This window comes from Ascidiella aspersa, chromosome 7, assembly GCF_963924565.1.
Source record: "Ascidiella aspersa chromosome 7, kaAscAspe10.2, whole genome shotgun sequence".
In the NCBI taxonomy this organism is placed as follows: Eukaryota; Metazoa; Chordata; class Ascidiacea; order Phlebobranchia; family Ascidiidae; genus Ascidiella; species Ascidiella aspersa.
The window spans coordinates 1,204,128-1,231,954 of NC_139453.1; the positions used below are offsets into that span (position 1 = coordinate 1,204,128).

The 27,827-nt window shown below is 36.3% G+C and overlaps 2 protein-coding genes across 2 annotated transcripts; one reads left to right on the top strand and one right to left on the bottom strand.

The window, feature by feature from the left end:
- Positions 1-3,423: 3,423 nt before the first annotated feature.
- On the top strand, positions 3,424-9,068 carry LOC146137190 (uncharacterized). Its single transcript, XM_083394157.1, has 10 exons — positions 3,424-3,495; positions 3,594-3,682; positions 3,856-3,928; positions 4,557-4,693; positions 5,122-5,225; positions 6,041-6,419; positions 6,877-7,070; positions 7,810-7,938; positions 8,345-8,419; positions 8,815-9,068. Exons 1-10 carry the CDS (start codon positions 3,478-3,480, stop codon positions 9,066-9,068), a joined length of 1,452 nt encoding a protein of 483 aa, XP_083250283.1. The 5' UTR covers positions 3,424-3,477.
- Positions 9,069-10,455: 1,387 nt separating this feature from the next.
- LOC146137191 (uncharacterized) lies at positions 10,456-25,017 on the bottom strand. The gene is made up of 17 exons (XM_083393760.1): positions 24,049-25,017; positions 23,563-23,604; positions 22,860-23,072; positions 22,158-22,353; positions 21,461-21,676; positions 19,193-20,769; positions 18,117-18,639; positions 17,822-17,870; positions 17,220-17,265; positions 16,210-16,398; positions 15,861-15,914; positions 14,729-15,022; positions 13,572-13,710; positions 11,973-12,071; positions 11,494-11,634; positions 11,032-11,152; positions 10,456-10,597 (listed from the first exon to the last, which is right to left on the bottom strand). Exons 1-17 carry the CDS (start codon positions 24,974-24,976, stop codon positions 10,469-10,471), a joined length of 4,956 nt encoding a protein of 1,651 aa, XP_083249886.1. The 5' UTR covers positions 24,977-25,017; the 3' UTR covers positions 10,456-10,468.
- Positions 25,018-27,827: the final 2,810 nt, after the last annotated feature.

Consider the following 27,827-nt stretch of genomic DNA (forward strand, 5'->3'; position numbering starts at 1 on the left):
TCTATTCTTTTGAAGAATAATATAATATGCAGTGTGCATAATCTTACCTTGCTCCAGCGGAATGTCTTTTCGTCTGTTCGAATATAAGGCATTCTTTTTCACAGAATGTTATAGAAATTCAATAATTTTGACAGTATAATGGCAGTACTTCGAGGGTCTTAAAGACTAGAATTAGAAAGTACTTACACTCGCGTTATATGGAAGGTCTCTGGTTGATTGCTTGAGCCATTGATTACAGGCGCTTGAGCCCGAGCGGGCCGATCAGTCGCTGGTACCGCCGTTCCTAACAAACAACTTAAAAACTGGTAAACAACTTTAGAGTAAACAACTTCTGGCAAACAACTTCGAGGTAAACAAAATAAGTTACACTAAAACAAATTCGAAAATACTGTTTTGTAATACCTATAAATTTGCTTATGTCGAATTTTAAAGATAATCTAATATGTATACTGATTTTCCTGAAGCTAATTGAATGTTTACTTAAAATACGGGTGTAAAATTTAATTTTTTTATTGCGTTCGTTAACGATATTAGGACATGCCTGAGAGTTCTTACTCATTAAAACACCACTGGTCAAAGAGCAAATATTCCTTGAATTAAATTATCTATTTCAATGCGCATTTGACAAAAACACTACTGGATTCCACTTATTTGAAAATAGATTTCAGCAACAGTTCCTGCCTGATTAAACCATGCTTTATATAATGTATACTCATCACGATCTTAAAACTGAAATGAAATGACCATGAAATTGAACTTATAAAAAGCTGTGGTCCATAAGAACTTTTTCGCTTCATACCGACAGTGCTAAAATTGGTGCGAAGTGATAACACATCCTTTAGCTTTTAGAAGAACAATAGTATCTTGCAGAGACAGAAAAAAACTCGCAGAAGGACAATGAGGGCTAACAATTGATTAAACAAAGGAATTTTTTAGCACTACGCGCTTGAATCAAAACAAAGGCAACGCGATATGTCATAGAAACTTTGGAAAATTATTGGGATATGTCATGAATATTAATATCGTTTTTTTGCCGAATTAAACCCTTACTCCCCAACAAATTTATAGCAAGCGAGGCATCATTGGAAAGGTGAGATCAATGTCTATGCAATGTGTTTGGTTTTATGGTGGGATGAAAATTATTTGTGCCTATTGTGGTCGGATGTTTTTTGGGTGAAAAATCGCGATATCGGGACTATTAATAGATTAATATGAAATTTTTAAAACTTTGAAATTTTTTAAATTTTGTTGTTCTTTGGCAAACTACGCCTTTGAAAATGAACGTGTGAAAGTTTCGTTCGATTGTGATTTTTAATAAGGGTACTAGAGACTTTCAGAGATTATCGCGATATGTCATGAATATTAATATCGTTTTTTGCCGAATTAAACCCTTACTCCCCAACAAATTTATAGCAAGCGAGGCATCATTGGAAAGGTGAGATCAATGTCTATGCAATGTGTTTGGTTTTATGGTGGGATGAAAATTATTTGTGCCTATTGTGGTCGGATGTTTTTTGGGTGAAAAATCGCGATATCGGGACTATTAATAGATTAATATGAAATTTTTAAAACTTTGAAATTTTTTAAATTTTGTTGTTCTTTGGCAAACTACGCCTTTGAAAATGAACGTGTGAAAGTTTCGTTCGATTGTGATTTTTAATAAGGGTACTAGAGACTTTCAGAGATTATCGCGATATGTCATGAATATTAATATCGTTTTTTGCCGAATTAAACCCTTACTCCCCAACAAATTTATAGCAAGCGAGGCATCATTGGAAAGGTGAGATCAATGTCTATGCAATGTGTTTGGTTTTATGGTGGGATGAAAATTATTTGTGCCTATTGTGGTCGGATGTTTTTTGGGTGAAAAATCGCGATATCGGGACTATTAATAGATTAATATGAAATTTTTAAAACTTTGAAATTTTTTAAATTTTTTTGTTCTTTGGCAAACTACGCCTTTGAAAATGAACGTGTGAAAGTTTCGTTCGATTGTGATTTTTAATAAGGGTACTAGAGACTTTCAAAAATTATCGCGATATGTCATGAATATTAATATCGTTTTTTGCCGAATTAAACCCTTACTCCCCAACAAATTTATAGCAAGCGAGGCATCATTGGAAAGGTGAGATCAATGTCTATGCAATGTGTTTGGTTTTATGGTGGGATGAAAATTATTTGTGCCTATTGTGGTCGGATGTTTTTTGGGTGAAAAATCGCGATATCGGGACTATTAATAGATTAATATGAAATTTTTAAAACTTTGAAATTTTTTAAATTTTTTTGTTCTTTGGCAAACTACGCCTTTGAAAATGAACGTGTGAAAGTTTCGTTCGATTGTGATTTTTAATAAGGGTACTAGAGACTTTCAAAAATTATCGCGATATGTCATGAATATTAATATCGTTTTTTGCCGAATTAAACCCTTACTCCCCAACAAATTTATAGCAAGCGAGGCATCATTGGAAAGGTGAGATCAATGTCTATGCAATGTGTTTGGTTTTATGGTGGGATGAAAATTATTTGTGCCTATTGTGGTCGGATGTTTTTTGGGTGAAAAATCGCGATATCGGGACTATTAATAGATTAATATGAAATTTTTAAAACTTTGAAATTTTTTAAATTTTTTTGTTCTTTGGCAAACTACGCCTTTGAAAATGAACGTGTGAAAGTTTCGTTCGATTGTGATTTTTAATAAGGGTACTAGAGACTTTCAAAAATTATCGCGATATGTCATGAATATTAATATCGGTTTTTGCCGAATTAAACCCTTACTCCCCAACAAATTTATAGCAAGCGAGGCATCATTGGAAAGGTTTACTCCTGCGCTACTTAAAAAAATGAGTTTCAACCTGGGATGAAATTTTTAATTTAATTTTTATGGCGAATATTAATATTGAATATTAATATTTTTTCGAATATTAATTTTTTTTTTCAAAATCTAAGAAACATAGTCCATTCTCAAGACGGTGGTAAAATTTTTTTTCGAAAAAAATATACGTAATTAAGTTTATTTTGACGTTGAAATAATCTGCCAGAAATTATTTGCTGACTAGCTTTTGGTGCCTTCTTAACCCGTCAAGTAATAACGTTAAAGTTATATCGGCGCTCGTCTAGAATCCTACCACAACGAACATTATTTGGGTTAGGGTGCCGGTTAGCGTTTGGGTTTGGGTGAGTCCAGTAACAGTGTTAAACAATATTACTTAACCTACCCACACCCAAACACTAACCGACACCCTAACCCACATATTATGCATTGCTTAATAATTATTTCAACGTTGTGGTAGGATTCTAGACCAGCGCCGTTATATCAAATTGCATAAGCATAAGGATACAATTTTATAAATATTCAAAACGTTGTTTTAGTAGTTAAACTTATAAAAAACAATTTATTTCGTGACTCTTGATTTTCACAGCACTAAATTGATTTTAGAAATATTTTATCATTTCAATGTAACAACATATTGCCTTATTATGGACGTCAATTCCCAGGTACGATTTGTAATAACTACAAAATGTTTGTCGCAATTTCCTCATGTTATTATTTTATTACTTATTCGTTTGTAATTGCAATCTGATTTTTCTTCCAGATGATTCTTATGCGAAAAGACTTCAAACGAGCAAAAGTTCGCGTCATTTCAAAACTCGTTCGCCACATTAAAAACTTGAGAAGTAAAAAGTAAGTTTAATTTGCAAACTATAATCCAAGCAACACAAGTTTAATAGTAGAAGACAAGTTTTGTTTAAAGGATCATTGAAGATTAAAATTTGCTAGTTTATGTAATGTATTATAGTGATAGACAGTATTTTGGTTATTTTTTAATATTTCATCTACAGTTTGTTTATTTTAAGGGGTACAGATATCCAGAAAACAAAAAATGCAAATCGCGCAAATCGTTTGGTTCAAGAAATACAAATCATCAAGGTTTGCTAAACATATTTACTCCTACGCTAATCCAATATCATTATTATAGTGAATGCACTGTTGTTTATGTTTTTAGGGCATGATAAGTTGTACATTGAAAATTGTTTTTACTTTTATTTTTTATTAAAGTGCGATTATGTTTAGTTACTTTCACCCTAAACTTGGGGTGATATTATTTCAACTTTTATTAAAATTCTGTATGTTTCTCAGACAACAGATTAATGCACTGTTTTGCAACTGGTTTTTGCTTGCGGCATCCTACAAAAATTTGAATAGTTCGCGGCACCCTTGCTCATATTTTTGCTAAGTGGTTAAGTGTAACGTTACAATAAACGAGATTGAAACAGCACATGAACTGTGCAACAAGGTTGAAAATAACTTTTTAATTTTTTGCTCTTTTATCGTACACAAAAAATTCTATTAAGAAACTTACGAATGGAGCAAAAACGGCATCCCGGTTATGAACCACTGGATTAAGGTAATCTTAAAAAAAAAAACATAGTGTGCCTTGGCCTCACCTTGACTTATTTCTTCATAACAGCCTACTTCCAATATCACAACAACAATAATGGAATGCTACTGTTTCAGTTGTCAAATTAAATTTAATGTTTTTATATTTCCCATGAAGGACTTGAGACCAGATGCTGTCTTCAAGTTTCTGCTTACTTCTTCATCGACTTTACAAGAGATAAGCCAAGACTTAAGTGCACCCCTGAACGACCGAGCTTGCATTCGAATTGGAGATGTGCCGTTTATCAAAGAAAAGTAAACAAAAATAATTTTATGTTTGCGATAAGATTAAAAGTTTGTGATCTGGATTTATGTACTTATTGTTTGTATAATTTTCTGCCTAACGACAAATCTTTTACACATTCTATTTGTGTAACATTACTACTTACTTTATTTATCCTACTAAATCACATCAGATCTGTTTTGTTTTTTATTTATGGGTGCTAGGTGTTATTAAATCACCTGTAGCATTTCAATTAGGAAGCTAATGATGTAACTCTTGGTGGAATAAGCCAGGGTTATCACACATTTTTGAATCTTAAAAACTCTTTGAATTTGACTTTTAAAACACCAACGTTTTATTTTTACATTTCATTTAAGCTTAATTTGTGTAACATTCTAGTGTCATGCTAGGATTGTCATTTTTCATATTGATCACAGATTTTTGTGAACTTTTGTTGCAGAATGCAGGAGATAAAAAATCAAGTGTCCAGTTTTGATTCTGTTCGAAGTGAGAAAGAAGATACAACTTCGATAAAGATTGCGACCAAACTTGCCAAACTGGAGGGTAATAATTACTTTTTAGTAAAAAATGCTTTAGCACAAACATTTGTCCTAAATTTAAAAAAAGATTCTAATATTACAAAAAAAAACTGATAATTAAAACTCCAAAAGCAATTTGTTATCACTTTTGTGTTTTACAACAAAAATGTCTTGCTTCAAGATTCAAATTTGGCAATATGTTTTATTTAAAGTGTGTTTAGGTTTTGTATATTTGTAAATAACTTCAATAAAGCAACCATTTTGTTTGGTCCGGCCTTTTTTGTGTGATTGCTCCTGCAAATATTTTCATTTAAACACTTTGTGTAAGATTGTTGTTAATATGACATGACCCACAAAACTTTGCGGACACCAATGTTTGATTCTGGCCTCAGATAAACTTCGATTAACAACACATCTCATGCATGAACAGAGTTTAAACTCAGTGTTTTAACCAGGGCTGGGGAGCCACCGTAAAATAGCATTAGCTCCGGCTCCAGCTCCGGAGCCATCAGGCAATTATTAAATGGCTCCGGCTCCAGCTCCGGAGTCGTAAAACTCAATCCTTTGGCTCCGGCTCCAGTTCCGGAGTATAAAACTCATATCCTTTGGATAATAAAAAGGGCTCCGGCTCCACAAAAATAATAAAAATGGTTCCGGCTCCGGCTCCAGATCCACAAAAATAATAAAAATGGCTCCGGCTCCAGCTCCACAAAAATAATAACAATGGTTCCAGCTCCGGCTCCGGCTGGAAAATGCTTAGCTCCGGGCTCCAGCTCCGGCTCTGGCTCCCCAGCCCTGGTTTTAACCGTTTGTTTTTGTAAAATTGTTGTTTTGACTCAGCTTCAAGCACAAAAGTGGAAACTACATCTACAAAAGACAAAGAAGAACCAATATTTAGCAGTGATCATGAAAAACCTGCTGAAGAGATCGAAGAAGAGGCTTCTGAACCTGATTATGACATTATTCAAAGTGAACCACCCCCAGAAACCGTCTCCAGTCCTCAAGAGGATAAACATTTTTCTGCCATTACCAATAAACCCGAGAAGCCAAAGGAAACTTCTGTTGCAAAAGATGTTACGTTAAACATTGAAACAAATGACGTTATTTTGGAAACAAAAAGTGCTCAGGCTCAAGTGGAAGAAGAAACAATTGAAGAAGCTGGGATAAAAGTCGTTTTGCCCGAATACTACACAAAGAAAACTATAGAGGAACCAAAAAGGTATTTAGCTTCGCTGAAACTAAACATTTGTTAAACCAAAAAAAATATTTAGTAAATAAACAATTTGGGAATCAAAATTTAAAAAACTGTAGATCAAAACTATTCTAAATTTTTAATAAGCCGAATTTAATAGAACCGACCGGCTGCTCTAATAGGCATCTTTCCTTTTGTTTTTTTCCAAATAAAATCAACCAATTTATCACTTTACTTAGGTGTCTAAACCAGGGTTTCTCAAGTGTGACTCTCGATCACCCAAGAAGTCATATTTCCAGCTTAAATTTTAACTATTACCCAGTTAAACTCTTTTATTTTATTTAATATTATTTATTATCGAGTAAAACATAATAATTAATTTAACTATTATCCAGATTTGTGATTTTCATGGTGATTTAAAAGATGAATGATGGAGTTTTGCTGAACATTGCAATTAAAACTAAGGTCTACACATGTTACATAGGGCAGCCGTCGACTTGTCGCAAGTGACACACACCGACGATATCGCCGACCTTTGGGAGAACGTGGGGAAAGGTTTCAGTGACAGTGAAGACGATTATCATAACGGTGAAGAGCACCTGGATGTAGTGGATGATGAAAGTGATAAAGAAGGCGAAAATGATGATGTGACAGACTCTTTCTTTTTGGGAGATGATGGTAATACAAGTTTGTAGAAATTTTAAACAAAAAATTGAAAAAAAATTAAAACATTTATAAGTTTAGCAAATATTGAGGCACTATTTTTTTGTTACCATCAGAAAATTATAAGCAAAAAAGTTTTTGTTAACCTTGAAGAAAGTATTCAGAAAGAATATTTTAATATAGACCAGCGGTTCCAAAATTTTTTAAAAATTTGGACTCTTTGCAATTAATTTGATATTTCGCGGATCATAAAAATCAAAGAATACTATAGGAGAAATGCAAAAGCCACACCAATGAAAGACACAGCAAAAATTATCAAATACCTTAAGCGTGTAATGGTATGGGTGCACTTGTTTGCTGCAATTAACTGACCAATGTACCCTAGAAAGCTTTATTATCAAATACAATCATTTCTGTGCATATAAAGCTTCTAATTGCGGACCCTCTGAAACTTCTGTATGGACCCAGTTGGTCCGCGGACCCCAGTTTGGAAACGGCTGATATAGACATTGTCGTAAACTTTTGCTAATGATTTGAAGTTACCTAAAAGGACACAGAATACACATTTATATTACCACTGTACAATCTTTATATCTGGGTTTTTATCAAACATAAAATTGGCCATTTTAAAAGTATTAATGTGAGTAGGTTTCTATATGGGTTTTGATATTAATTTTATGTATTTTGAAATGCTTTTTTGTCTTAGTGAAACTTGTGCTATTGTTTTAGTGAATATGTTTTTTGTTTAATTTAGACATGAAGACCAAAGATCAGAAGACGGTGAAATCAACGGCCGATATCACAAAATCTTTTCCCTTTCGATCTTGCTTTGTTACCTCTCTCTCCAAAAATACAACCTCAAAAATTAACCCTAAAAAAGCAGGTACGTGTCTCGCGGTAAAGTAAGATGACAAACACTTTCCACTAGGGCTGCCGAGTCGCTTAAAATAAAAAATAAAGAGTCTAACTCTAGCCAAATGTGCTATTTTGTTAGGTAATGAGTATGGTTACTACTCTACAGCCTGTATTCCACAAATTACATTAATCAACTTATAGAGGTGTCATATGGTTGAAAATATTCTCCCATATGTGAGTCCCTTTAAATGTACAGTTTGCAGCCTTACAGTTTTCAAAATTTGGTAATGCACACTTGCCCAAGTCTGACTCCAGCGAACAAATCGACTCCGCTGAGTCCCGAATCCGACTCGTGACTCTGCAGCTCTGCTTTCCACACAAAATAATATTTTTGTCTTTAAGTTTTAATGTTACCCTAATAGCTTGCTGTTTAGTTGGAAAAAAGAATCGACTTGGACAGAGAGAACGGAAAAAGTTATACGGAGGCACTGATGAGATTTCAAAAAATAGTAAGGATTGAAAAAAATTGTCGTTAACTTTAATTGAAATTAAAAACAATATATCTATTGACAAAATGCCGCACCACATTAATTGGATATCTGAGTATCTATTATTTTGGTACCCTTGCCTTGTAACAAAAACTTTTTAATTCTCATTTAGTTTCTTGTCTTTAAATGCAAATTATTATGTGGTCATTATTACCTTAAATAAGTTAAAATAAAGTGAATACTGTGGATGTTTTCAGTAGAATATTGTAACCTAAGAATTAGACTCCCAAGGTAGTATGCTTTGAAACTTCCTAATTATTACAACGTATTGAAAGAAACTGTAAATTTTTGCAGTTGGTGTAGTTAATAATCGGTGAATGTTATTGTCATCAATCTAATATATTTACTTTGTTCAGACAAAAACAGGAATCCCAAAGATAACAACTCTTTAAAGCGACCCAATATCAGAAATCAGCGAGAAAACACCCAAGAAAAAAAGAACCCTAAAAATAATGACAAGCGGAAAACTGACTTTGGCAAATCTGAGGGAGATAAAAATAACCCTGAAGAAAAAATGCATCCGTCGTGGCTCGCCAGTCAGGCGCGCAAACAACAACAGAAAATCCACGCTTTTCAGGGAAAGAAAATTAAATTTGATGACAGCGACTGACCGCTTTGTGAATAAAAATTTTAATTTAATCTTGTTTTTGTGTTTTTTATGAGGTAATTTGAGATTTTTAGGTACGAAATATAAAATATATGAAGCTGAATAATGAAAAACAAAGCCAAAAAGGTTCGAGTAGATCAGTCATCTTGATTAAGGCGTTTCTATAGTCACTAGTATCATCATAAGTTACTGTGACTGAAATATATCTAAACCTCACATTAAACTGATAATTTTGTGCATGTCAAAACGTCAAAATTCTGTCTTCATATTTAACTTATTGGGATTTGACGCTTATTAATTATCGAGCTACGTTAAAGATTTCTGCATAGTGTTTTCATTCATAAGTTTTATTTTTTAACCAGGATTAGAAAAGGACTTCAAATTTAACGTTTAGAAAATTAATATTGTTATGATCATTTTAGATATCTTTCACTTTCTCATTATGTTGTCTGATAGAAATATTAAATATAGTCGTTCCGCTGCTTTTTAAAAGAATGCCTTTTAACATTTTCTTCTCAAAAAGGATTTATTTAGGCTAGTAATTTCTCTATATTTGTTCGCTGAATTTTGTGACAACTGATAATGTGCTACTATAAAAATCACTTTTTTAAGTTCAAGATTTTCTTAAGTAAGACAGCAAATTTATACACAGAATTGCCACTAATTCTATGGCTTGCACATATTAAATAGCGGAGCGCTTTATTACCACCAAAATCATAATAATATGTTTTATTTTTTTTATCTTTTAAGGTGACACCTTTCAAAACAGCACTGCTTTACAAATAAACATATTTTTTTACTGACAATCAAAGACAATTGAATGCAATACTTTACAAAAACAACATATTTTACAACACATTCTCTGACACAATAAACATCCAAAATTAATGTTTTGTATTTATAGTTTTTAAACCTAGAATGTCCATGCCAAAAACGCATATGAAACTATTTGCACAATTTAAAGTGGAACTCTTACAGCTTAAATACATGTATATGAAGAAATATGTATTTATTACATAAACAAAGGTGAAGGGTAGGTTTATAAATCAAATAGAGCATACAGTTTTAACGAAAATGTCACACAAATATGATCTGCATAAACTAGAAAAAAGTTCCATTTTAATTTACTACACGACTTTCTTGTCATTACGTTTCTTCAAACAGTTTTTCCATTTTTTGTACCTGGGTAAAAGGTCCCTGGACAACTTTTTACATGGTAAAGCAGGTCATTGAAAGTATCATCTTGTATGTAACACTGAACAATGACATAAGCGCAAATAAAATACCAATGCAGCATAATTTATAAAATTAATTACAGCAGGAGATATGTAAGCTATATTATGTGTAAATATTCCCAAGTGCTTAAAAGATGAATGCTCCACCAATGCAAGGAGAATTTATTGTTACAGTTGAAGTTCTTTGTATAAACAGGCCCACACATCAGCAGAGTGCGTTTTTATAAGAACCTTGCATTCAATGGCATTATTTCTGAAGTTGCTTTCCTTAACCAATCTATGAGGATTGATGGCAACCTGCAAAACATGCAAATGGAAGAATCAATATATGCAAGAAAAGACTAAATTAGACTTTCATATAAAAGTGAGTTGTAAGTTGTGCAACCTCTTCTGATTAATGTTTTTGGTGTTCCTAAAACATCAAAAAATTCTATAAAATGTCAATAGGCTGGATTTAAAAAAATTGTATTTCAAAAGACAGTTTATCATTCTCTGTTTTTACTTATATTTGAAATTGCAATGTAAATTTAATAAATAATATGGGTATAGAACTTATAATCAATAAATGTTTACTTTTCCCAGACAATATTACAACAAGTAGGTCTTTCAAGTCTCTCGCTGTTCTTTCAATACAATTTTAAAAACAAATAACACTAAAAGTATGTGACTGAATATACTGTTAAATATTAAGTTATTCTCTCAATAAAGTAAACATTTCAGTCGATTTTTACCCTCATAGTGTATTCTCCAGGAGTGACGCCTGTAACATCAATCCACTGACAATCAATAGAAGCTTTGTATGTGTCTTGGCAGTTTGGAGAAATTCCTTGTACCCCGTTGTCGCAATTAAACCTACAATTCAAATGTTTATAACAGAGCAACCAATCATGCTTGCAAAATATAAATTCAAGAACATATTTTAAGTTGTTTTTTAAACTACTTTGCAAAGCAACCAATCATTCTTGCAAGAAAACAACCAAATATGTGCTAAAATTTATAGAACGAAAAGTAAAGTTAGATTTATTATTTGTCCAATCAGTACGTATTTACATAAAGTATTTAGTACGGTAGTGATGGTTAAACGACTTTTATGCATTATAGGATCATAATGAATTAAAATATGTATTTAAAATCCTAGTTTATTGAACGTTTAGGAACAACAGTTTAGAATACTAAATCAAAAGATTTCTTACTTTTTTATTCCTCCAGAACACTGACTGTCCTCTAGACAAAAACTGGCCTTATGACCGGTTGCAATTTTTTCTCTGGTTCCAGCAGTTGAGTTTACTTTAAAAATGTCGTATAAAGAGAACACAGCCATGCTGTGATTATGTCTGCAATAGAATATTTTATTTTATATTATGGAATTGTATATTTACAGTTGAAACTAGTACTTAGATGTATTTGTATGTGCCTGTTGTTTTTTATATGGTTGCTACATCAATATATGAAATATTAAGTTTCTGCATAAAATAACATTCTTTATTAGGGCGTTATACATAAGATTAGAGTTAGGGGACATCACTCTAACAAAAAATTTATATTTTCATAATGTAGAAAAATAGATTTAAAGAATAAGTTGATTGATTGAATAATCTGCTACATATTTTTCCAAAGGTGAATAAGTTAATATATATTTTTAAATAAGGTAAAAAGAGTTTTTTTAACCTACTTATGACATGCGTGAAACTTCCATTGTGACTTATCTAAATTAGGTAAGAATGCTTTTTCCCCAATATTCCGTACTGTAGTTTCAAATTTCAGCAAACGCCTAAAAATAAATTCTCATTTTTATGATCCAAAGAAATCTGTCTTTCCTTATTGGTTTAAAGATTTGGGATTGTCTGTATATAATTTTTTTACAAATATTTACCATTTGACCACAATTCAATTTCATGCTCAATACCTAAATAAAGAAAAATTAATCTAGGTTTTGTTGTATAGAAGAATAAAAGTCTAAATTAAATTATAATTTGAAAAAATTAAAAAAATCCACAGGTTTTACCTTGATTATCACAATAATATAAGTTTTTAAGTAAGGGCATTAAATATAAAAGATGCTTCTATTCAAAGTACATGACTTACCAAACACACACTATTTAGAAACACAATAAACACATTGCCTTAGTTAAACAACAAATTAATATTAAAAAAAAAGTTTTTTTAACCTGTCAAAAGCCATATTTGATTAAATTTTACAATTAAAACTATCAGTAAAGTATAGTTAAGTTAATAATTGGAATTAATCTCCACTTATTTTCTAAACTTTATCGGCAGCCAGAATAGTTTGTATTTTACCATTTGTATTCAGATTATTTTATTCAAAAAAAAATTCTGACAGCTTGAGTGCTCCAGCCTAGTAAAGTTGAAAGAGTTTTTTGTTGAAGTGGGAAAATATAGCAGTGTTGTAATGACTTAAGTTAATGACTTGATTGAAGTGCACTTAGGTCACTAAATTCAAATGACTTGACTTAAATCTGTTGGTCAAAATGACTTGATTTGACTTAAGTCTTTCAAACTAATGACTTATTAAAATTAAAATAAAGGTTTTTAGGTAATCATTGTTTTTAAAATTCGGTTAGTTATCTTTATTTTTGCCTGCAAAGTCAATTGATACGGTACGTTACGTTTATGATATATTTTACTTGAGTTATGCTTATAAATCGGATTGACTTTCTCTAATGATGACTTGAATGGGACGAACCACAGCCATAAGACCAAAATAAGAACAACACTAACGTCGGAATAAAACACACTTCGGAATAAGAGCAAAATAGGACTAATACGCACTAGTCGTAATACAAAAAATCGGATTAGGACCTAAATCGTCGGAATAACAACTAAATGGCAGGGGGCCTACACAGCATTTAGCAAGCCCCAAACCCCACCCCTAAGTGCACCACTAACTCCTCTAATAATTTCAACCCTAACCCATTTTCTAACCCCACCCATTACCCACCAATAACCCCCAAAATTTGGTGCTGAAATACCCAAACGTCGTCACCAAAACGGCCGATGCAACACCGATGGCTCCCGATCGTCCCATACCCTTTACATACATTTATTTTGGCCTGTTAGACCTTATTCCGATGCTTTAGGTCTTATTGCTTTTTAGGTCTTATTGTGTGTTCCCGAATGGGACTTAGGCAACCGGTGACTCGTACTGCGATTTGTCATTTATTCTAAAATACTTGACTTGGGCCTAGGTCCTTTATTTACAACTCTGATATATAACCTCGGATAAATTTTACTCAACTTCCATTATAAATACCTGGTCCTTGCGTGAGGAAACACGGGCGAGAGACATCCTTCATCACGGGCGCATTCAAGTTGGTCGCTCGCAACACGATCAAGTATAAAACTAGAGATCAGCATTCGCTTGTCAAGATGCAGATCGGGAAGTAATTCGACTGCAAGGAAACACGAGTTTCTGCTTCGACAGTTAGCCCCAGTGTTAAAAACAAGCCATTTTAAATACAGCTAAAGTCGGCGCTGGTCTAGACTCTAGAGCAGACCTGGGGAACATACGGCCCGCCAAGCAATTTAATCCGGCCCGCGGCTTATTTTCAATAAAATGCATAAGATAAGCAAAAAAAGCGACTTTCTACATGTTTGGTTCTATCGTAAACACTTTTTGCACGGACGGATCTAGTCATGTCCCCGCCAACCTCTATTTTTAGTCTGTTTTAATTACTAAAACGGAATGTTTTCGCGCTTCGCCCGATCTCTTCTGTCTTTCTCGTATGTCCCTGCGATCTTTTAGCATCTTTACAGACAAATAGCGTCCTCTGCACTGTGGCACTCTATCCAACGAAAGTTTAACAAACTTAGCCTTTTTTATTATCTCAAAAAGTTCATCAGATATCAGACTGGGGCTTAACACGTTATTACTCAGTAACACAACCTTACTGTCGCTTCGCATTTTAAGTGAATATCAAACGGTGTAAAAAAAAGTTATACGTAATAAGAACATCAAAGCCCATACAGAAGTAGTTTACATTTTAAACGTTTCGAATAACTCTTTTTTAAAGAGTTATTCGAAACGTCCAAAATGCAACCTACTTCTGTATGGGCTTTGATATTCTTATTACGCCTTGCTACAACCTCCAACCATTATGCTCCAATGTAAACGTTATATTTAAAGAAAAACATTTGAAGAGATTGTATTTGATTCGGGCGGCGCTTGTCTACAATTCTACTACTTGTTTTTACACTAACGAAACTAATAGTCAATGTTGAAATTGTAAGAAATATATAAATATTAGAGAATAAATATAATACCAATACTTGACCCACCCGAACCCTCACTCTCAACATAATCCAAATAATGCTAGCCGTATTAAGCCCGGATAAAAATGTGGTAGGATTGTAAACCAGCGCCCGATTCGTGTCTATTATGTGACGTAACAAAGAATAACAGTGACCTACCTGGTTCGGGGTGCCGTGAGATGAGTGTCCCTCCTCCCCCGGCCCCACCTTGGGCCCCAGCTGGCCCAACTGGCCCCAAGTAGGCCGAGGAATTGCGCTCAGCGAATTGTCGATCCGAAATCACTTCAACTGTGTCGTCATCACCAGGCTGGGGCGCGTAGGGACTTCCCCCCTCTGAGGGGGTTAGAGGCACGTAGGAGCTTCCCCCCTCAGCGGGGGCTTGGGGCACGTAGGGGTCTTGGGGATTTCCCTCAACATTTACTTGCGCGTCGCTTGGGTCAGCAGAATCAGGAACTGAACGAAAATCGATTTTTTCATTAAGATTTTTTCTTGTGACGTATATGAAGTTTTTCAGTGACGTAACGACCCGGAACAGCAAGTATGGAGTCAGATTAGATCAAGCCTTGGAAGAGAAAAAGAAACTGCGCACGAATCAATTATTGATTTTTCATATTTTTATTTTTATTTTTTTTGGATTTTTTCTTCTGACGTATATGAAGTTTTTAGTGACGTATATGAAGTTTTTAGTGACGTATATGAAGTCTTTAGTGACGTATATTTTTTAGTCACGCAATCTTTTGCTGATGTAAATGTGATATCTGGTGACGTAAGTTTTCTGGCGACATGGATAAAATTTTTCAGGGACCAATTTTTTCTGCTGACTTGTATGATGTTTGTGCTGACGTATGTTTATGATGACGTGTGTTCATGATGACGTTTGTGTGTCCGATAATATAGAATCGGATAAAAAGACCGATACCAAGTGCCTGTAACGGAATAAGTCGTTTTGCATTTTGAAAAACTTGAAAATATTAGAAAGCAGTCGGTTGACTATTTTTTTAAACAAATACTAACGTGAACTGTTGCTGCTGGCCATGAGATGATTTACCAGAGGAGATTTAAACTAAATTTTAGTTATTCACTATCATTGGTAGGCTACTGTAACGGGTTGTGCGCGACTTTTCAAGTATTTTGTTGAGTGGTCTATTTAAATAGTATGGGATAGGATAGCGATTCCTTTATACTTCAATTACCGGGTAAAGGATCACATACTCGGTGCCATTTTGTTGTGGTAGAGACTGTAGTGCGAGAAATGTTTTTCCCTAATTATCCTCAAATATAGTTTGCTTACCTTCATCTGGCACAAAGTTTGGATTGAACAGCGGCAAAATCGAAGGACGTACATCTAAAAAGCAATTACAATGCTATTCGAGAAATGAAATGAGCTGAACAACCTTATTTAACATTGAGTGTGCCTCTGCGTGACACTTTGAGTTACAAAAACCGTTTTACTAACAAATAAATTTGTCACTTAAAAAAAACAAAATCTTACATAAGTCAGTATTTCTGATTTTGTGCTATTTTTTTGGTATTTACTTTAGTATCCAACATAATTTCAAGTGTTCAATGGTAAATATTCGAATGGATCCAATTTAATCCATGTATCAAACGATTTTATTAACTTTCTGCTGGATACTTACTCGCTTCCTCTCTACCGACATCTTGCGGCAAGGCGTTTACTACAGACTCGCCACCAAGTGGCGCGTTTGGCACGATAGCTCCCTGGTTATTATCGCCTTGAGCAAGGTTGGGTAAAGCAAATCCGCCCGGGTTCGGACTGGCAGGATCCGGAGGCCCGTCATAATCGTACGCGTCATAATTGGAAGGGTCTGTGACGTAAAATACAGTTTTTTTATTTATAAAACATGTAAGACACCAATCGCAGCCATTTCCATATGCAGTTAATACGTAATTGCATTTTCATCAAAATTAAATGCCTAAATGTTGAATTTTAACTCTTTTAAATTCAGGTAAGCAAAAACTTTGACAAAGAAAAACGAATTTATTGCGGGGTTCAACGTTTCCGGAAATTTATTTACTGTAAAACATTATTCAAATAAAGCAATTAACTTAGTTCAGTGTTTCTCAATCTTAGGGTTGCGACCAAAAACTGTTTCGTCGATTAATTATTATTGTTGGGTCGCCGATCCCAGGACTTCACATGATTAGATTTATTAAGTTCTGAGCAAAAGTTCTCCAAAATTTGTAAAAGTAGTCGCACAATTACGAAGACGTCGATCATATTAAATAAAAGTTTATTTATTTGTCCTGTGTTTTGTTCTGTTAGAAAACATTTGGTTAAGGTATTTGGGTGTCTGCAATATAAAAAATATTTTCACTAGGTAATATAACATGCAACATATTCAGAACACTACAATTGTGTCATTTAAAGTAGTTTCTATTAAAAAAGCGTTTTACATCCAATAGATAGTGTGTTTTGCATTTGAAGAAATTGCTTTTAAATATTGATCAACAATCTCTACATTGTACATTTGTACATTAAAAAGTGAAAGCCAAAGCTCCTCTATTTTAGTATTTGGGTCGTCACGAAAAAGTTGAGAAGCTCTGACGATGTTGCATATTTGGCTTAACTCAAGTTAGACAGTGACTTAAGCACACTTGGGTAAAGGATCACTACAAACTTTGTTACCTTGAGATCCTGGAACTAATGGAGAGATTGGATTGGCCAGCACATCCTGAAAAATAGTTTTATGTTAAACTAAATAAACCATATGGCGTATGAGTCAGAAACCTCGTATGATAAAGTTAAACCTTAAATCACTTCAACCATGTGCCGCATTATGCAGCGAAGTAATAATAGTTTTCCACCTTGACCTACTGAAGCAAGCTTGTCAACAATACAATACACTTTGTCGTTGCGCAAAGTTAACTTTTAAAAATATAAAATTAAACAAAGACGGCTTTTTACAAACATTAATATGGTTATTTCCGTCGTTTGTGTAAAGACAAGTGGCTTTCTTAAGAAATGTTCTATAATAGAGCACATACAGTCATACATGTGTGAAAAACTTCGTGGTGATTGTAACTTAAAAGTTATTGTCTGAATGAAGTCAAATATCGGTTTTCTTTAAACATTAACTTTAAACTCTTCCGTTTTTCTTGTTTAAACATATTAATAACGTAATTAGTGTCGGACCGGACCGCGAGCGTTTTGCTAAAAATCTCGCAATAATCTACGAATTATGGAACTTGTAAGGAATTAAGCAAAAATAAAATAACTTATTTTCCAACCTGTCTGCCTCTAGATCTGCTTGAAGAATCTCCGCTCGGGAATTGAGAGCTGGTAAAAACAAAAAGAAAATTATATTTGCAGTTATTGTGTGATAAATAACTCGTGAGAACCTAAAATTAATTAAAAAATATTTTTGGCGAGATATTGCCTCAAGTAAGAGAATCAATCCACAGCTTAATTGTTTTCAACTGTTTCTTTGCAACTGCACATCGAAATAGATTTCTTGACTTAAATTGAAACGTCACATCAATGCGACACATTATTCCTTTTAAATTTCAGCTTAACTAATCTTACCTTTGACCTCCGACACCGGCCGACGCATCCTGGGGATTTCCCGCGGCCCCGGAACTCTGCCACCATCTGCTGAAGGCATCGGCGTCTTCCTGGGGTGAAGAAGTAGCAGCCCCAGACGCCCCGGCATCGCCCCAACCCCCGTAACCCCCGGGAGAACTCCCGTTAGAAGCCTGCTCAGCCCCATAACTTGGGTATTGAGCTCCAGCTGAACCGGCCCCAACCCCTGCTCCAGCCCCATAACTTGGGTATTGAGCCCCAGCCCCAGCCCCTGCTGAACCGGCCTGGCCTTGACTGTCTCCACCAAAGTAGTTACTGAACGCCGACTGACCTTCCCGCTCTTGTTGGCCTGTTACGGTTCCATGACCTGCTGGGAAGTTGGAATAGGGTTTTTTTGGGGCCTCTGCACCCCCAGCGCCGTTGACAACCGACGGGTCGCCTTGGTTCCCGTACCCACCGTAGCCCCCTCCTGGGTAAGGTGATTCCCCTGCAACGGTCCCGTGGCCGGCAGGAAAGTTGGAATAACCTGGATAAAATGAATTTAGTTTAGATCCTTATACCAAGTTATAATGCGTTTAATTAAACCACAACAATATAAACGTAACACAGCAAAACGTTTACCATTACTCAGCACCATTTTGGGATGTGACGTCACTTGATGACGTTGCAAAACAAAAGAAGCGACCAGCGCAGTTTTGGCGTTATTAAAGGAAAGGTAATATGGCAATAAGGCAATGCAATGCTTTGCATAAAAACCATTGCTTGCTGTTTAATAAAATAAAGGCGGCAATTAAAGGGATTTTTGATTTATTTGTTAATTTGTCCTACGAACCCAAGTTGCACAAACAAAGCAACAAAATATACACAACTAATATGTCATCATTAACCTTAAATTAACACCTACAAAAGTTTTTTGTTGTTTGTGATGTGTTTGTGCGACCCAAAGTCAGTGGTTATTAATGTTTTGTGACCACCTACATGGTATTTTAACAACTTCAAGTTGTTTTGACGATAATATATGATGGTTTTGGGCGCATTTATAGCTTTTTAGTCAGATAAAAAACTACAAAAAAACTTACTCGAATCCGGGACTCCAGCTTGGCTCCCAGCGGCGTCCGGATAGACTCCGTACTGGTTGCCATAGGAACTAGAGTCCGGCTGTCCTCCTTGATTCTGAGATCCGTGTCCGGCCGGAAAATTACCGCTCTGGTAACTTCCGCCTGCTGACGACGGATTGTAGGCGTTTCCTGAAGAGGAAGAAGAAGTAGAAGATTGTCCTGCTTGATTCTGGGATCCGGACACACTTCCATGACCGGCAGGGAACCGGGAAACCAACAATGGGGAACCAGCCCCGGCGTCACCGTAGCCGTTGCCATAGGAACTGGATCCTGCGTCCTGATCCTGGGCTCCGGACACACTTCCATGTCCAGCTGGGAAATTACCACCCTGGTAACTTCCACCAGATGAGGAGGGATTGTAGGCGCTCCCTGAAGAAGATTGTCCTCCTGTGTATGAGTTACGCGACGGGTAGTTGTCATAGGGACTTCCGCGATCCGATAATCCTAGAGAAGACGCTCCTGAGAATCCCGCAGCCGCTTTCTCCATCTCCTCCTTGGTCATCTTGGAAGTATCGGACGGAATCTCGTCTCCTCCTGCTCCGATTGAGCCAAGTCTTCCTCCGAAGATATTCGGACCTCCGCTTTCCTGGCCAAAGGACGCACTGGACTTGGGAAAGTCCCCGTAAGGAGAGCCTCCAGTCGGATAAAGTTCCCCTCCCATTGTTCCGTAGTTGTAAGATGAATCTGGCGAACCTCCGCTGTCAGGGAATCCTAGAGAGGAAAACCCGGAAGACGAGCCGCCGTTTAAAGAAGAAGAACCTAATCCGGTAATTGAGGAGCCAGAGTATCCTCCTTTCGAAGAAGACCCAAATCTTGATGAAGAATCGCCCCCAAATCCTCCTTTTGCAGAAGAAGACCCAAATCTTGATGTTGTAGATCCAAATTTTGATGAGGAATCTCCATAACGTGAAGAAGAATCACCTCCAAATCCTCCTTTAGTGGAAGAAGAGCCGAATCTTGAAGAAGAAGCGCCTCCGAATCCACCTTTAGTAGAATATGACCCAAATCTTGATGAAGTAGATGAGCCTCCGTAATCTCCTTGTGATGAAGATCCATATCTAGAGGAAGATCCTGTGAATCCTTGTCCTTGTGATAAAGTTGAAGATCCTCTGTACCTGGAAGTTGCACTTCCTTTAGACGAAGGCCCGTATCTTGATGAAGAAGAGCTTCCATATCCTCCTTTAGACGATCCGTATCTCCCCGATGCAGAACCTCTGTAGGAAGATGACCCTTGTTGTCCTCTTGAGGATGAAGAGTCGTATCTGCTTGATCCCGAGGAGCCACCTCTTCCATAGGAACTAGAGGAGCCTTCACCATAAGAACCTCCACCATAAGGTGAAGACCCTTGGGAGCCGGTTTGATAAGGAGACCCGTAAATGGAAGGAGAGGAACTTTCGTATCTGTCGCTTGCGGACCCATAAGGCCTCGAATCACCGTATCTACTGGAGGTTGACGAGGAATAGGGATTCCGACTGTTTGATCCTGTGCTTCCGTACCGATTCCTGGAGTTGGATCCATAACTGCTGCCTCCTCCATACCTAATAACAGTGTTGTAATGACGTTAGTCAGTGACTTGACTCCAAGTTGACTTGATTTAATAAAATGAATTGAATAGACTTTAAAAACTATTTACTTGTACTTGGCCTGTTGCTTTTTTGAAAAGACTGGACTGTGACTGGGACTCAAGTCATTTCAAAATGACTACTGTAGTTTACAACAATACCTAATACGAAGTATTTTTTTTCATTTGCATCTACAAATAGATATGAACATTATAAATCGTTTCAGACTTTTAACTAAACTTTAAATTATAGGAATTGTAAAAAAATGCCCCTGTGTGATAAGACGTTGTCTACATAATACTAAACTGTTTAAACAAGCAAAACCAAAATCGCGCCACTTACTATTAACAACTGGACAGTGTGCTAGAATAAGTAAACTTTTATAGTAGTTACTAGTTACAAGTATATCATTGCAAAAAGTTTAAAATCCAATTATAGAATAAGTATTTGTTTTGTTAGCTGGAGGTAATTTTAAAGTGAGGCCTTTATTATATTAACCCGAAGTTAGAATCATTGAAATACCTACTTATGCTAAACCTTAGAAGTTCACTATTGTGTCGCTGTAAAAAATTAAACTCCAAGATGAGTAACTGTTTTCTTCTTGGAGTTGTAACTTTAAAAGTAAGCCCTTAATATATTAACCCGATATATAGAATCTTTGGAATACCTGCTTGAGCTGCCTGAAGCCCCGTATCTAGCCATCTGAGCCCGCTGTTCGTCAGTTCCAATCCCAGTAGAGGTCCGTGGTTCTCCCTCCATTTGAACCAACGATAAACTTCCACGATTGCTACCCGTTTGTCCATAACTAGGGTCTGTCTGTCCATAACTAGAGCCTGCTTGTCCATAACTAGGGTCAGTTTGTTCGTAACTTGAACCACTCTGTCTGTAGCAGATTTAAAATACAATTTTTACGCTACATAATATATATAGCTGATTTAATAGCGATTGGTTATAATTTTAACATGACGCATACTTCAGTGCCAGTTTTTACACGTTACAAACGGGCTATGCAGGTCTGTTGTCCTACAGGCAAAGTACAGCCTGATTTGAAAAGTGACCACGTCATAAGTGCCCTGCATAAATACCTGGCGCCGCCGAGACAAAAGGCAACCTTGAAAAATGACTGTTACTATAAAAACGCTACGGGATTTTACTAAGTTTTTATATACAGTATGTATTATAATTTCGCATATATGAAGGTTCAATTGACGTGGTTTTTCGTCGCTAATGTGCTATTTAATTTTATAGCTTGGTCATATATTTGAAGAACAGACGGAATTTTAACTGAGCAGAACAACTTAGAACTTATGTTAATCTAAGTAAATAATAATAACGTTAAAAGTAATAACAGTGAAACGTCATACTGTCCATATCGTGATCCATCTTGTCCGTATTGGCTTCTAGAGCTTCCACCTTGATATCCAGAATCGCCGTAACCTCCACCCCCGTATGAACCGCCATATGGTGAGCCATAGCGTCCCGAGGTTGAACCAGTTTGTCCGTACTGGGTATAACCGCCACCAGCTCCGTATTGACTGCCTTGACCATACGAACCACCACCTACAAAGCCAGTCAGTCAGGCAAGTGCATGTAAACAAGCGAAATTTAGCTTCATTGTTGATCTATTTAACGCGCCGAACGATTAGAAACTCCAATGACAAACATTTCGCCATTTTACATTAACGATGGTGATACAAGTTCGCATTGTAACGTCTTATCAATATGATGTCGTTGACATTCATTATTAAGCTACATTACTTTGGCTTTAAGGGGGGGTCATACATTTTTTTCAGACATGACGTCACAAAGTTAATTTGCATTTACGAAAATAGGCAAAAAATCTATTTTGGAGGGGCATGGCCACAGCATTTATCAAAATTTATTACTTGCAAAATATTGAATATTACCACGTTTGTTTTCTCCTGCATGACATTGAAGAAAAGTTAATACACAAGAATATACATAAAGTTATAAAGTGTTTAGGTCCATTAAAATAAGGATCAAATCTACAATAATCTCTAAAGTGCTTCTTATCATTAAGTAAAACACAAAAACATTATCCTCACCGCCAGTGTTAGTGTCCGGAAGGTGTCCTTTGTAGATGCGGTCGGAGTTAAGCGAACCCAGCCTTGCCCTGGGGTCGTCGTAGATCCTTGTAGATGAACCGCCAACCCTTATATCCCTCCCACCAGACGGAGACACGGGTCTGCCTTGCTGGTAAGTTTGCGCGCTGTACTTGGGCTCCATTGACACAACGTACTTGTTCGGGCCGGCTGAGTCTGTTGTGAAAAAAAGGAGAAGTTTTAGTCAAGCGCGTTGATGGATTATTACTTGTCCTGCGTTTAGGAGTTTCAGACTCCGTGCGTTTTGTTGTGCAGGTTTCTGGTTTTATTAGTACCATCAACACGGAATATTTTAAGGGGGAGTTTTTTGTGAATGTGAACGTTAGGGCCGGGGTGGTGTCAGGGTATTATCAAATTTAAACACCCAAAAAGACGTTTCGTTATGACGTAACTTTGTGACGTCATCTCTAAAAAATTTCATGAGTTTCGGTCAGATTATTCTTTTTTCACATATAGAGGCTTTCACAGAATTATTTACCAGCTACGAAAATAAATAAACATAAGGCCCTGTTTTCTTTATTCTGTCTTTTGCAATCCAGGTCTTTTGCACACAAGCATTGGCCCAGGGTTTCGAGAAAATTTTAAACTTTTTCACGTTTAAAGAGGTGTGTAAAAGCCTCTTAGGTGTCGTTCGGGCATCGATTACCTTGTGTATTTTTTCCTCCAGGTACTTTTGGAGGTTTTCCCGCTAAAAGCATTAAAGGGGTTAAAAATATTTGGTCCCAGGGAAACATTTAAAAAACAATAGGATTTTTTTTCATTTTTTCAAATATTGTCACAGGTTTTTACCCAGTCTTTTCTTTTTGGCAAATAAGTTAATTTAAAAAACATTAAGGTTCTTGGTCAAAAGTTTCTTTTTTACAGAATGCGTTCAGAGTGTTGTTCAATCAGAATTTATATTTGGGAAACAAAACAAAACAAAATAAAAAATGCTAGTTTGCCAAAAAAAAAAATATCAACGTGCAAAATTGTTCAAGCTTATCTTATAAAAAGTGAAAACAAAACAATTATGAAAGTATCGAAAATGAATAAAGAAATATCCGAAGTGTTTACAAAATGCTGCCCACAACTGATGGGCTTTGATATTCAAGTTAGGATTTTAAGATAAACAAAGAAAATAACAAAATCTCACCTGCTCCATAAGCCGACTGTCCCCCATAATACTGCTCCCCTGCGTACGGGCTAGGGTTGTACCCCTGACCCCCACCAAAATACCCCCCACCACCTCCATAGGGTGAAGCTTGCGCGTAAGGGTTAAGCCCATACTGCTGCTGGCCCCCGTAGGGGAAAGCCCCTGCGGACCCACCAGCATAGTAAGCCCCACCCCCGGTGTAGGCACCCTGGTATCCTCCCCCATAACCCCCGGAACCCCCAGAATAGGGGTAACCCTGCTGTTGTGGGTACCCGCCTCCGTATGGTGACCCCTGTTGACCCCCATAAGGTCCCCCAGCTCCAGCCCCAGCCCCAAAACCCCCGTACTGTGAAACCCCGGATGTTGATCCATAAGGAGTAAATTGATTTGGAGTTGATCCTGAAGTTGCTCCTGAGTATCTTCCAGATGAAGAAGTGGAAGAGCTGCTCCCTCTGTTCCTACTCCTACTTGAGGAAGAAGAAGAAGAGGACGAAGATGACCTGCTTGGAGCCTTGGTGGCCGATGGATCCGCGAGGTCCGCGTACCGGATCCGATCCGGGAAGTTGTAATTACTCGCGGATAAAGAAGGTGAACTCCCGCTTGATGATGAAGAAGCGGTTGCATCTTTATCTCCGCTTGTACCGGAGGAGCTTGATGCTCCATAGTAGTCGTTCTGTGAGTAGGAGAAGGGATTCCTGTTGGAGAAATACTCGAGGCTCGGAGCCGCTTGTGGTTCCTCGGGCTCGGCCTGGCGACGTTTTCGATCTTGGATTTGCGCCATGAAGCTCAGGGGGCTTTTCCGTGACGTCATAGACCTAGTAACCTGGGGAGCTCGGCGTCCTCGGAACCGCTGGAGCCAAGACGCCGCGGCCCTGTGTTGGGAGCCGAGCAGAAGGAACGCAACGACACTAAGTATTGCAAGTTTCATTGCTTAATACAAGAACCCTGGGTGCAAGGATGTGGGTAAAGTGGGTAGAAATTTGTTTTAGTAATGTAATAATAGTTTTTTGAATGAATATATCTGCTCAGCACTTATATTTTTGATTTTTTTTATTGGTCTAGCATTTAGGAAAATCCGCTGTACAAGTTTGACTGTTGAACCTCACTAATTAAAATATATCAACTAACTTGGTGTAACAACAATATGTAGGCGAAGGTGCAAGATAGTGGGTAAGGTGGGATAAATTATATTTTTTCTAAATAAATTATTCGGCCTTGCATGAAAAAACGTTTTTTCTACCAACTGAAATTAGGCTTGGTTTTGGCGCCACGCAAGTTGAGCTGCTAAAGGCAACCCCACTAAGCGAATTTTAACCTACGAATTATATTTTTAACCTACGAATTATAAACTTGTTCTGCAAAAAACACTCTTAATATCCACTTTGAGTGTTATTTAGCGTGCTTAATTCAAACTTACAGCTGATCTTGTAACATATAAATCCTTTTAAAATGTCAGAATGAGACTGGTAATGCGTAGTAAGAATAATAAAGCCCACGCTGAAGTAGGTAGTATTTTGAACGTTTCGAGTAATTCCTTATTCATTCGAACTGCTACCTTCTTCTGCATGGGCTTTGATGTTCTTAGTAGGTCTACTTCTTACCGCAAACTTCAACCATTATGCTCCGAACACTAGGAATGAATGTTCGGACACTGTTTCATTAGATTAATTTGAACGAGTGCAGACATAAATGCTAACTTTCAGATTTCATCAGTAGCCCCCTCATACACACCCGAAGCGATGTTCCTATGCTTAAAAGTGACCCACTTGGAAAGATTAGGGTGCAAACAATGTTGCCTAGCCATGCGTGACCGCCCGACAACACTGTTTCTGAGCTGCTCGCCACAAATGTCTGGAAACTTCGACGGGAGCTAGCACGGAAGCGTTGGTGCTTTCACGCCTAGTTAACTTTTGCGAATGCAGGAGAAACCTAAAACCCTTCAGCTTTGAGTTATTTTCCTTCCTTTTTAGGCTCGTGCAGTAAAAACAACTTTAGGAGCACGCGAACCCAAAGCCCTGGCTTGCTTTGAAGTCTGTGCTTCTGTTTTTACTGTTTTTCAAGCTTTCACCTGCCGTTAAACATCAACGCTGTTTCTCCTTTGCTAAGAGCACTAATTACTTGCTAAATGAACTGCGTTTAAAGCCGCTAAGTAAGTTGAACAACAGATATGCTGAACACAAAAACGCCCTTCTTGTCTGATTAAGCAGTTTGTTACACCATCGTTTTTTAACAAGCTATGAAATAACATAAATACGGTAAAATACAATGTAAATAGGATCACTGTATAGGATTATGTTAGTCTAAAAACACATTTCAAGGATATATGCCACTAAATATATGTCTACATTTTTTCTTTAATTAAAAATGATCTCGAATATTGTTATTTTAACTGAAAACCATTAGACTTGAACGGTTTAATTTAATCAACAGTAAGCCAGTGTCAAACTGTCATGTGTCCTTTAAAAAGAGGGTTTTGTCATTTAAAAACATAAAATGAATTTCTTGCGCGAATCTATTAGTTCCAATTTTTATGAGACGCGCTGCATTTTTACCATTATAGAAAAGTTCGGGGCATCACGACCAAAAAAATCATTTAAAACAAATGTATTTTGTTTCTATTTAAAACATTAGATGCGAACCCAATGACGTAATAAATCCCAATTCAAATCCGATTCAGTTACACATTAGATCACGAGGTTGACTGGATAGAGCAGATCTCTATTTGACGTAATTATTTAATGACGTCACACTATAACGTATTTTGCCACTTTATCTCTAAAATATTCCCACGAGTCCAAACGTTAACTCTGAAACATGATCACAGTTAAAAATATTAAAAATTACATTTTGATTCAATGGTTACGGAAAAGTAAAAAAAAAACGTTTAGCAAAAATGATGAAGTGGAACGAAATAATTGTTTTTTTGTTCACTATTGTATGTTAAAGGCATACCGAGCTGGACCTAGCGGACCGTACTGTCTACAAACGTAAGTTATAATGCTTATGCTCGTCTAGCGACTAAAAAAAATAAATCAATTCTTTACGATAAAAAAATTAAAAATAATTTCTTCTACGTTCATCTTGCGGTCGATAGGTTACTTTGGAAGAAATCTCCATAATTGCAGTTTGTCCTTTTCCCGTAAACACCTAAACACGCAGGTTTATTAACTCTCTGTAGAGGCACTGCTCGAACGAACCTTTCTAAACCACAGTTTGTGAAGCCGCGCGAATCTGTTTGTGTCGTAAGCAAGAATTTAAACGACTTTACACCAAATCTAGTCCCAGTTTTAGTTATGGTAGCAACTTGATTTGTTTAACAAGTCAAACGTCAAACTTGAAACAAGCCGCAAGCCTCTTTTTCGTACATAAAACTCAAAAATAAATTACCCATTTCGTTCAAAATTGTATTCCATTACACACTTACGTAATAAAAATATCAAAGCCCATACAGAAGTATTATTTTGAACGTTTCAAATAAGTCTTTATTGATTTTCAACTCTTTCTGTATGCGCTTTGATTTTGTTATTACGTCTTACTACAACCTCCAACCATTAAGCTCCAAGGATTATACACTTAAGTTTATAACAAGAAATTAGCCGAAAGAACATTACTTCAAGTAAAGCTATATATCTTAAAAATCAACTGTACAAGTAAAAAAGTAACGTGGATTACGTTCCTGTCAGGAAAAATATAAGGTTATGTCACCAAAATGAGATACTTAACTTTAAAAAAACGCTAAACGTTGGAATCATTAGTTTCTCAACTATAAATTCTGACTA